Consider the following 12,382-nt stretch of genomic DNA (forward strand, 5'->3'; position numbering starts at 1 on the left):
ATAAGGATCAAAGGTAAACTTAGTTTATAAGGATCAAACTATTATGTGATAAGCAATCACTGCAAAATCATGATAGTAATAATAGTCTCTGTTTATTGTAGTTTGAAATCAATTTTCAAAATTATAAGAAGCTAGAGCTTGCTCTTATTTAAATATACAATTCATTTTACTTATCAGTGATCCACAAATAACCTGTCAAGTTTCTAATATTTTACCATAAAAATACATCCCTCAAACCATACTTGCCTCAAAGATTTGAAAAACTGAAGATAAACTTCAACCACTGAAAAATCCCATAAAAAGTTACATTGTTTGCATATTCATTTCTACACTGAACATACATAACCAGTGCCAATTTTTGAATTGTTTAAATGTAACATTATGCAATTATTATGCACTGTATATACTTTCACCCTTATTACTTCCTAATCTCCACAACGATCCTTTAAGACAGATAATGAAACTGAAGTACTTTATTAAAAACCCCACAGCTCGTACATTATAAAACTTTGATAGGTCTTTTTCCCCCTAAACAACTAAGCTACCTCACCTACTTAGGTGACAGTAATCAGGCTCTTTCAGGTGAAACCAATAAAACAAACTTCCTTACCCCAAGGATATATATTGTGTAAATATAATGAAATTATATTTAAGGTTATGTTTAGATTTTTCTAGTCAGTCCTTGAGTTTTTCACAAGCTTCTTCATAGATTAAAATAAGCTTAAATATCAGTGATCCAGTTTAGGCTTTGAGATATAGATGACAGAAGCAGCCTTCTAAAAAGTCACTATTTAATGGTAAATTCACATTTGTAATCCACATACCTGATTCTCCATTTCTGGCAACACAGCACTATTCACCTGTTCTCCCTTTTTGCCTTTCAACAACCGGTTGAGGTCCTGATAAATATCTTTTGTGGAAAAGTCAGCTCTTTTTCTTTCTGTGATCAGAATTCCTCCTCTCTGAATAACCTATTTTACAAGAAATATTTTAAATTACTAGGAGAAAAGGAACAAGAAAAGCAATAAGGAAAAGCTGTATCACTGACAAATATAAAGTGACAACAGCTTAACAAATTATTAACCCACATTAAATTTTTATACAACATGCAAGAAGACATTGGTAATATATGTATTAACATGTATTTTTAAAATCTGTAAATGAAATTTTCATGGAAATTTAAAATTAGGCTCACATAAAGCTTTCAAAAAATAGTCTCAATAGTAAAAACTCTTAACAGAATAATACTTGTGGAAAGTTGCCTAAATACTATTTATGCTAAAAATGCCCATCACAGATATGCTAACTCTCAAGTAGTTCTTATTGTATTTGAGGCTCATGAGGAGAATAGGATCCTTGGGGGGAATACAACATCCCTTAAATATCTAAATAATAAACCATATATCTATACAAATAGCAAAATCGAACTTTGTTAAAATAAAAGAATCAGTAAAATAGTAAGAGGCTAGGGCTTCCCTGGTGGCGCAGTGGTTAAGAATCCACCTGCCAATGCAGGGGACACGGGTTCGAGCCCTGGTCCGGGAGGATCCCACATCCCGCGGAGCAACTAAGCCCGTGCGCCACAACTGCTGAGCTTGCGCTCGGGAGCCTGCGAGCCACAACTACTGAGGCTGCGTACCACAACTACCAAAGCCTGTGTGCCTAGAGCACGTGCTTCGCAGCAAGAGAAGCCACCGCGATGAGAAGCCAGCGCACCGCAATGAAGACCCAATGCAGTCAAAAATTAATTAATTAAAATAATAATAATAATAGGCTAAAGTTCCACTTGAACTATTAAAAATTAATCCTGAAGAACTGCAACTTATTTGATATATCCATGCTAAATGCAGTCATAGTTTTTTTTTTCTTTAATGGCCTTAAATCACCTCTTCCCCACCCTGCACCCCCCAACTGTGAAAGCACTCCTTTTATCAATTGTGATCCCTTTAAAATGGCACTGAGTTACTCTTTCGAGAGGCAGGGGGAGGGGGGATGATCTGAGGTAGAACAAGTCTTAAACAAGAAACAGCTCCTTCTGAAGTCCTATTAAAGATACAAAGTTTCTGTCAAAGATAAACATCAAGACATTCCTCAAAATCCTGCTATGATTAGATTTAAGAGGTTTTGACTTGTAAATTTTTTTTCCTTAAGTAAAACAGTATTATGTTAATTTAGAGCCATTCCTAGCCTTGGATTCTCCTCTATCTCTACACTCCATTTCCTTACCTGCCTCAGTTTTCCCATGTCTCCAGCAGTCTCTCCTCCTGGTAAAACACATTCCTTTGGTCCAATCTGAATCAGGAGAGCCTCCAGATTGGAGAATTGATCATTATCGGGAAACTCACACAGTCCTAGCTTCCTCTGTGTGGAGTCAACATACCCAACTCCAACCTGTCTTTGGCCATCAACTGCAGACATTTTAACACCCACAACACCAATGGAAGCTGACATATCGTTGTTACCAAAGAGAATGTCTTCAAACTGAGAAAGATTACCTGGAGAAGCCTAAGCAAAAATAAAGAAAAATTTTAAGAAACTGTTGAATGTACTTTAAAACTTTACTAGCCAACAGAAATTACCCAACCTAGATGAATTTTATTAATGAAACGTTTTCTTACCAAAAAAAATTACTTATAACCAATTAATATTACCACATTTTCTATAAAGTATCCTCCCTACTTTTCCAATTAATTTCAGAACACTTGGGCACATCTAAAAATAATAGTATCAAAAGCGATTTTCAGTTTGAAATTTAGCATCTAAGTTTACACTCACTCACACAATCATTGAGGTACCCAAAGTGATAACCCTCTCAATGGTATGCCTAAATTTCTACACTCTGCCAAACTACCTATAGGTTGCACATGTCAGAATTTTCACTGAGTAGTTATACCACATAGAAAAACAGTATTATTAGCTTAAATATTAACCTTGGATAGACATCTCTTTATATCAATGTATTTATTTGTAAGATGCAGAGATTCTTCTAGATCAATGATTTCCAAATAAAGGGTCTTTGACCAATTTTTTTTTTTTTTGGCTGTGCCAGGTCTTAGTTGCAGCACGCAGGATCTTTGTTGCGGCATACAGGATCTTTAGTTGAGGCATGCGGGATCTTTTAGTTGCGGCATGCAGGATCTTTAGTTGTGGCAGGCGGGATCTAGTTACCTGACCAGGGATCGAACCCAGGCCCCCTGCATTGAGAGTGCGGCATCTTAAACACTGGACCACCAGAGAAGTCCCTGACCTATTTTCAAAATTTCAAAAAGATTAGAAATCTCTTTAAGACTGTACAAGGTAAGTAAAGGGTCAAGTTTCTTTGCTTTTGGCTCCACCTGTGTCAAGCTGGTGGGTAACAGTACTTCAACATGATCAGAAGCTGACAGGTTGCTGTTAACGTGAGGCATTTCTGGGCCAACTGATGGACCATGGTATGAAACTTGAGAGAGTCAGAAACAGTCCGAATGAGCACAGTGACAAGCCAAATTTAAGCAACCAGTAGCCATCAATAGTTCTCAAATGTCTTTAGCATCATAATCATGATAATCATTTATCTTTTCTCAATATGGTTCTGAATATCCTGTAACTATGTATGGATTATTGATTAAAATCTGCATCAAAAATGAAATGGAGGAAGTTCCCTGGCGGTCTAGCAGTCAAGACTTCGCACTGCCACTGCAGGGGGCTTGGGTTCGATCCCTGCGACCAAAAAAAAAAAAAAAAAAAAAAAGAAATGGAAAGCTAGTATTACCTGATACTCAAATTTTAAAAGCACTGATTCAATCACAAATGTGAACATCATATTTTCACATACATGCTTTGGATTTACACGCACAGGTTATGCACACCTTAAAAAAACTCTCAAAAGTGAACTAGTAGCTAGCTTATCAAGTAAGATCCCGCAAGCCACAAAGGAAGGCCAAAAATTTTTTAAAAAAAAAGTCAATTATAGGGCTTCCCTGGTGGTGCAGTGGTTGAGAGTCTGCCTGCTGATGCAGGGGACACGGGTTCGAGCCCTGGTCTGGGAAGATCCCACATGCCACGGAGCAGCTGGGCCCGTGAGCCACAATTACTGAGCCTGTGCGTCTGGAGCTTGTGCTCCGCAACAAGAGAGGCCGCAATAGTGAGTGGCCCGTGCACCGCGATGAAGAGTGGCCCCGGCTCGCCACAACTAGAGAAAGCCCTCGCACAGAAATGAAGACCCAACACAGCCAAAAAATATAAATAAATAAATAAAAGAATCACAAAAATGTAAAACAACTGTACCTCATCTCACTAAAAAAAAAAAAAAAAAAAAAAAGTCAATTATAGAGGTCAACTACCCTAAATATCACTAATACTTTACAATAGAATCAATAAGCTAAAAAAAGATAAATCAGTTTTAGCAGTTTTAGATCTGAACTTCTTAAAATAAATATCAGGATGAAGATACTATCTTTTAACCTGATAAAGATACATATTTGTAGATTTTTTTCCCCCTGTTCTAAAAGGTAGGGGTTAAAAACAATGCATCTCAAAGGATTCTGATGACACAAAGGAGTGACGTGTGATGGGCTGATAATCCAGTTAATCAGTTGAACTCATGATCCCACATTTTGGTGTTGTTACTAACTGAGCTCTGTGAAGAATGAGATAGAAAAACATCACTTTGCGATACCCTCAATTTTCTATTAAAACCTTTCAAAATGTAGGATAAAACTATAAGTCCCACTTTTCTCAGTAAAGTAGCAATGAAAATTCCGAGGAAATTCCATAATAAAGAATGATAAATGCTCTCAGATATAATCTTCAGTAAATGTCGACATTTACAAAGGCGGGGGGGTGGTGACAGCAGGCAATATGGAAGGAATATTGAAGAACATTCTATCTGGGGCAGCACCAACATCAAATGTTGAAATGTTGTATTAAACCTCACAAAAAAACTTTCACAGGCCTTTCAGGTCAGAAAACATCTTAAAAACCTTCTAATTTTACTGTTTACAAAGAAACAGATACAGGAGAAGGCTGGGAAATTTGCCAAGGTCATGCAGAGGGACAGAGGAGAAATGAGATCAGCCAAATACAAGCCCAGAACACTGTCCTGCCTTACCACACATTTATTCCCTTTCAAGGATAAATCTCACCTCCCCAACATTTTAACCATTATCCAATATTTATGTGAAGGTATTGTGTGTGAACAAACAGAAACATGATTTTACAGACTAAAAATAAAGATAGTCCTTAAATAAAACAAAATAGTACCCCCATCTGCATGAAGGAATTAGAAGCATGTCAATAAGCCCTTCTAGGCACACCTAGGAATATGATCAGCATTAAACAAAGTTCCACACTTCTAAAAAAACTACACTCTAATGAAAGAGAAAGGAACATACAAATATCCAAACACATTACCAATGTGTATAAATAGATATTTGGGATATGTAAATTTGAATGATATTACTTCAAAAACAGTAAAATCAAATCTTCTTTAATGCTCGTATTCAACTTTATGTAAAGGCTATTTATTATTTAGGTTTTAGGGACAGTGACAAAGCTCAGAGTATTCATACTCATCATAAGGATTTACTGAATTTCTGAATTGCTATTAAACTGTGATTTTAAAAACCACATGCTAAAGAATATTAAAGTTTCTCACAGCATTTTACTATCACAACCTGGCTAAAATATTAAACCAACACAGAATTCTCTCATGTTTTTATTTTGTCTACTCTTAAAAACACAACTCAATTTAAAAGGAAGATAATTACCTTAAATGCCAAATACCAATCATTCTCCTTGGAGGCCTTATTTCCAGCTCTATTCTTATAAACTTCAACTCTGTACTGACGAACTAGAAGAAGATCTTTTACAAAAGACTCAAAATTCATTTTACTAAGCACAACGCTCTCCAGAGTCTTTGCTCCTAAAGAAAAATATTAAAAATACATGTTACAGATTTGAGGATTTGAAGTCCCAAGTGTTGAAGACCTAACACAATGCCTCCCCCCAAGCTATGTTTTCCCAGTAATTCATTCACTCAATAAACTATTTATCAAGCACCTATTACATATCCTAGAGACTTTAGTAGATGAAGGGTATAAAATGGTGGACAGACATAACCCTCTGCACCTGGGAGCCTACACATCAAAATAAAAAACTGAGAAGACACAAAGACAAAAGAATGAGTCAATATATATATATACATATATATACAGCTAATCCTACTTGTCCTTTTTTATCATTTGTTTTTCACAAGTTTGAATAAAACTCTTATGTAATAACTACAACAGTATTTGTATAGGATTTTTTTCAAAAGGTCCATAAAAATAAATTAGTTATTATTCATTATAAAATGTTCTAGGTGGGCTTCCCTGGTGGCGCAGTGGTTGAGAATCTGCCTGCCAATGCAGGGGACACGGGTTCGAGTCCTGGTCTGGGAGGATCCCACATGCCGCGGAGCAACTGGGCCCGTGAGCCACAACTACTGAGCCTGCGCATCTGGAGCCTGTGCTCCGCAACAAGAGAGGTTGCAACAGTGAGAGGCCAGCGCACCGCGATGAAGAGTGGCCCCCGCTCGCCACAACTAGAGAAAGCCTATGTACAGAAACAAAGACCCAACACAGCCATAAATAAATAAATAAATAAATAAATAAATAAATAAATAAAATTAAAAAATAAAATAAAATAAAATGTTATAGGTAACACAGTTCAAAACTTGAAGGTTCAGGGACTTCCCTGGCGGCCCAGTGGTTGGGACTTGGCCTTCCAATGCAGAGGGTGTGGGCTCGATCCCTGGTCAGGGAGGTGGGATCCCACATGGCTTGCGGCCAAAAAGCCAAAACACAGAACAGAAACAATATTGTAACAAATTCAATAAAGACTTAAAAAATCATCCACATCAAAAAAAAAGAAAAAAAAAAACTTGAAGGCTCAAAAAGGTACATCAAAAAGGAGACTTGCACTTCACCACTGTCCCCTACACATCCAGTTCACCACCCAAGTGTTATCAGTTTATAGAATATATTTCCAAACATAGTCTAGGCACACACAAGCAAATATAAAGTATTGCTTTTTTCCTCTTTTACATAAATAGTTGCACACTATACACACTGTACTGTATCTTTTTTTTGAACTTTGATATAGTATTTTGGAGATTGTTCCATCAATACATAATCAGCTTCTTTCTGTTTACAGCTGCAAACGTTCCAATGAACCTAAGGAATTTCTATAGTTTAGTCTCTTCCTGATGGACCTATGGGTTGTTTCCAATCTTTGTTATTACAACAGTGTTGCATGAATAACTTTGTATGTGCTTCACTCTCCAAACATTTGAGTGTATCTGTGAGATAAAGTCCTAAAACTGGATTTTATCAAAGGATGATATGTGTGATTTTTATAAATATTGCAGACTATCCCTCTTGGTTGGCTGTACCAATTAACACTACCACCCATAAAGTATGAGTGCATCCATTTCCCCTATCCAGTCAACCGAGTTTTCGAACTTCCTGGCCTTCATCTTACATCACTGGTTCTCAACGGGGGACGATCTTGCTCCCTTAGCGGACAATTGTCAATGCCTGGGGGGCATTTAGGTTGTTACAACTGGGGAAAGGGAATAATAACAGAATCTAGTAGGAAGAGGCAGGGATGTTGTTAAATGTGCACAGGATAGCCCCTCACAGTAACGAATTAATTCTTCGGTCCAAAATATCAATTGTACCAAGGCTGAAAAATTGTCTTAGATGGAATATAGTGTCTCACCTTAGTTTTGATTTGTAAATAACAATTTCGTTACAAAATAAATAAAATCACCCACATCATCAAATGGAATTAAAACTCAATTTTCATATAATATAGGTAATACAAATTATTCACTTAAAGGTAATTCAGATTATACTTGTCGATTATTCTGACAATTCTGGATCTTATGAAAGATTTAACCTAAATTTAACAACAGATCATATCAAGTACAAATATCAAATACAAATAAGCATAAAGATTAATTAAATGACGTAATACAATTGTTTTGTACAGCAAAATGCAGCTGATACTTTCAATATCAGTTCACTAGTTATAAGTAGTGGACAAGAATCCCCGCTGCCTGTGTGCCACAACTACTGAGCCTGTACTCTAGAGCCCGCGCACCGCAACTACTGAGCCCATGTGCTGCAGCTACTGAAGCCGGCACGCCTAGAGCCCGTGCTCTGCAACAAGAGAAGCCACCATAATGAGAAGCCCGCGCACCACAACAAAGAGTAGCCCCCGCTCACCGCAACTAGAGAAAGCCCGCGCGCAGCAAGGAAGACCCAATGCAGACAAAAAAAAAAAATCCCCCCCTGCTGTCACAGACACCCTGAAAACCGGCTCAAATCTTGCCTCTCTAAAGTTATTCCCTAGAACATTCCTTAAGATCTAACCTAGAACTGGCGAACATACCTACAGGGACCAGGCAGGTATCTAATGAGCAGAGAAAGCCAAAGGAAGAACAACACAACTGACAGATGAAAAATGACTTCAAATGGTGGGAACTGTGGCAAAACAAGGAAAGCCCGTCAGGGTAAAGGAAAAATCTAGACTCAGTAGGTCAGAGGAAGCAGCCACTCAACTCCAACCCACTGCTAATTTGCCCAGAGTTTCCAACTGTGCAGAATTTTCAAAAGCTCAAAATCTGAATTTTTTCATGAAACTACCCAATCTTTAAAATATAGGCAATTAATTCAAACTTTTAAGAAAACACTATTTAGGCCACCAGTTTTCAACTCGGCAAGTTCAACACAGCCACATTCTTACAGACTTGAATATACTGCTGTTCCTTTACCTTGCATTTGGAAAGCTGCATGAAAATTATGTTTACTGTGAACGTTACTCATTCAGCAAAGCCTGTACTAACATTCTCAGAGGCATAAGCGGGATCTAAGGCCTATCCAGGCTGCAACAGACTCATATCTCCCAAGTAAGACTCCCTCAGGACCAGAACCTCAGTGGAATGGTAGGCCCCATTTAAATTATTTCCCGTTTTTGCCTAGCACATAGGGTGAGCAACTCATCCCATTTTGCCCAAGACTCCCCAAATTTTAGTACTGAAAGTCCAGCATCCCAGGACCACCCCCCCTCAGTCTAAAACAAACCAGAATGACTGAACACACTATCAGCTTATCCAGTTGAATTCTACATAAGTAACATTACTCATATGACAAAATATTATCATTAAAAAAAATTTGCTCACGGAAAGCACTGAACCAGAGTTAATACAAAATTAGAGATGAATTTCTCCCACAGACACTTATAAATGCCACTGTAAGTATCGGTCAGCAACTTCCAGTAAATACAGCAATGAATTTCAAAACAGTGTTATATCATCCTTTAATTTAGAAGACAAAGTAACACTGGTCTGGCACCTCATTCAGAAACAGGTCTTAAATCATCAGCCCAATAGGATGTACCAGCATAGCTGTCTGGCCAGCACTGGGCTTTTAAAGCATTTGAATTTGAATGCTTAGCACTTGAACAAGCACTTAGTGCTTGAACAAGCACTCTCAGATCCACAAGCCCCACCACTCCCTATTACTTATACCTGACTATTTGCACATCAATGTTATCTGACAGGCCAAGGGCAGAGGGATCCAGAGCAATCCTCAGTCTTTTTCTAGACACAATCAACAGGAACACAGGAACACATTCACAACAGTGTTGATTTCTTTCTTTCTTTTTTTTTTTTTTGGTCACACCACGCAGCATGCGGGATCTTTCCCCAACCAGGAATCAATCCTGTGCCCCCTGCAGTGGAAGCATGGTGTCCTAACCACTAGACTGCCAGGGAAGTCCCCAGTGCTGATTTCTTAAGAGTGGGTGGGTGAAGAGGCAAATGTGATTCCCCTCCCCACCATGGCCTCCCCTACTTCCTCCATTACTAATCTCCAGATAGGTTGCCCAACCATCAAGGTTATCCTCCGAAGATACTATTTCTCTCAAAGGAGTGTTTGTGACACACTGGATGTTCCTGGTGAAGAGCTTGGCTGTATACTTTAAGTCTGAAAGCTGGGAAGTAAGACTGAAGGGGAACTGGAAGAGAAAGCTACCCAGCCTCCACCTGGCGCAGAAGAAAAACCTCAGGTTGATACAAGATTCTCCTCTTCAAGAATAATTTGGAACCCCCATCTTCATTCAGCTGATAATGTGTCTGCTTACATGTGGGCACTGTGCCAGGTGCTGGGACTCAAAGGCAGAGACTGGTTAAGACAGAGTTCCTGCCCTCTGGGAGCTTTCAGTATATTGGCATAGAGTAAAATAAATGCTGTGTCTAGGGTAATGAGAAGGTCCTAGGGCAGGGAACATGTAAGAGGGGCAGCTAACCAGGCAGCCTTAAGATGGGAATTAAGAAAGGCTTCCAAGAGGAGATGCTTCTAAGCTGAGTTCTGACAGCAAAAGAGGCAAAAGATAAGGAACTTCCTTTTTTAGGGACTCAGATTCTTTATCTATAAATTGAAGCTAGGTACTAACCCACCTCACAGGGCCTTATTATAATAATGTTTTGATAGTTGTTGAAAAGTAGCTAAAAGGATGTGAATAAGCCTAAATGCCAAAAGAATGAACCAAAGAGAGACGAAATGATCAACAGAAAAGCCATCTGTGAGAAGAGGAGAGGGGATCCAGACCACAGCAAAAGGCTCATCTCTTCACCGGCACAACAGGGAGGGAGAGAATGGGTACAGACGACATTAAAAGTATCGGTTCAAGAAACAGCCCAAATGTCCATCAACTAACGAATGGATTAAACAAAATATTGTATATCCATACAATGGAATATTTGGCAATAAAAAGAAATGAAGTACTGATAACACAATGAACCTTGAAAATGTTAAGTGATAGAAGTCAGTCACAAAAGACCTATGTTATAAGCAAATCTAGAGAGAGAAAGCAGATTAGCGGTTGCCTGGGTTTGGGAGGACTCAGGGGAAACGGAAAGTTCCTGCTAATGGGTACAGGGTTTCTCAAGACTCAAGTGAAATTTAAGCTCTCTTGTAATGCCTCTTATGATGGCTCCAGTCTTAGGCAATCCTGCCTCTGCCTCTTTGGCAACTTGTTATGGAGCATCCTCCATAGGTCTTCACCTGGAATTGGAATTACTTCTGCCTTGCTCTCCACTAGGGGGAGCTCTGTGAAGGTGGGGATACTGCCTTTTGATCTATGTACTCCCAGTGTCCATAACCCTGCCCGACAAGGCAGCACTCAATAAATGTCTATCTAATGAATGAAACATCTTTTGTCAGTAACCTTCCATCTGCATATGGCAGAGGCAGGACTAAAACCCACAACTCCTTACTCCTCCTATTATGTTCATTCCTAGGAGCCAGGGATAAAAGAGATTAACATAAAACTAGATGTTCAGAACATCTAACTACAAGGTGAGAAGTTTGTAGCTTTCCAGGGAGAGATGATGCTAGAGAGATGGGGATGGGTTACCGAGGGCACTGAATGCCGAGCTGAGGCACAGACATACATGACTAGCTCAAGGCCACACAGCTGGTAAATGGAGGGGCTGCGACTTGAAGCCAGGCAATCTGGCTCCAGTTCGAGGTCCTGACCACTTGGCAATACTGCCTATTAACAGTAGACACTATAGGTCCCTGCGCTGAACAGCGATATAAATCACGTTCGCCCAACAGGCAAAATCACGCTGGTGACATAAAACGGTCTCCCTAACCCCCTTCTATTCTAAATCTCAATCCTGGACTGGCGTTTGTGATAAAGAGGTTTGGCGGCGTTTGTGATGATATCCACAGAGCCAAGGCAGGAGCGAGAAGCAGACACCCACGCGGACTGCAGCAAAATTAAATAGAACAATGTGTTAAAACGCCTCGCACGAATCCTGGCACGTAGCCATCGCTATTAGGTCAGATCTGAGGCAGCTCCGGAGGAACAGACTCAGGGCGGAGGCAGGGCAGGGGGCGGGTGGTGCCCCACTCGGCCAGGCAGGGGCCGGAGCACGCGCAGTGCCCCCACGAGGCACCAGCGTCCCCGCCCCCGTGTCTCCCTGCCCGAAACCCTCCCACTTCCTGAGAGGAGCCAACTCCGCGGGGTCCTCCCCTGAGCCCGCGCCGTCCCCACCCTCACCTGCCGGCCCCATGTACTTGACCACCCCCTGGGTCTTGAACACCTCCCGGGCGGCCAGCAGCGCGTCCTCCCGGTGCGCCGTGTAGAAGTCGCCCCGGTCGAAGAGGCGCACCGTGGTGGTCGGCTTCTCCGGCATGCCCTGGAAGAAGCGCACGAAGCCGACCTCGGCCGCGCTCTCCAGCTGCAGCGTCTCCTTCGGCTGCACCGCCATTTCGGAACCTCTCCGCCGCCTGCCTGATGGAACTGCACGACCCCGCACCCACTAAGCTGTTTCCCGCCTCCCCTCCCT

At 40.3% G+C, this 12,382-nt stretch overlaps 1 protein-coding gene across 2 annotated transcripts in view; it reads right to left on the reverse strand.

The window, feature by feature from the left end:
* MSH2 (mutS homolog 2) overlaps positions 1-12,382 on the reverse strand; it is an 81,703-nt gene extending 69,321 nt beyond the window's left edge. Inside the window, exons 1-4 of one of the 2 annotated variants that reach the window (XM_059943388.1) lie at positions 12,094-12,382; positions 5,748-5,902; positions 2,227-2,505; positions 825-971 (exon numbers count right to left, since the gene is read on the reverse strand). In XM_059943388.1, the coding sequence (XP_059799371.1) occupies positions 825-971; positions 2,227-2,505; positions 5,748-5,902; positions 12,094-12,304 (792 nt within the window). In that variant the 5' untranslated portion in view covers positions 12,305-12,382. The remainder of the gene's footprint in view (positions 1-824; positions 972-2,226; positions 2,506-5,747; positions 5,903-12,093) is intronic. The other variant, XM_059943389.1, reaches the window with a different exon arrangement.

The sequence above is a fragment of the Balaenoptera ricei genome, chromosome 13 (assembly GCF_028023285.1).
Source record: "Balaenoptera ricei isolate mBalRic1 chromosome 13, mBalRic1.hap2, whole genome shotgun sequence".
In the NCBI taxonomy this organism is placed as follows: Eukaryota; Metazoa; Chordata; class Mammalia; order Artiodactyla; family Balaenopteridae; genus Balaenoptera; species Balaenoptera ricei.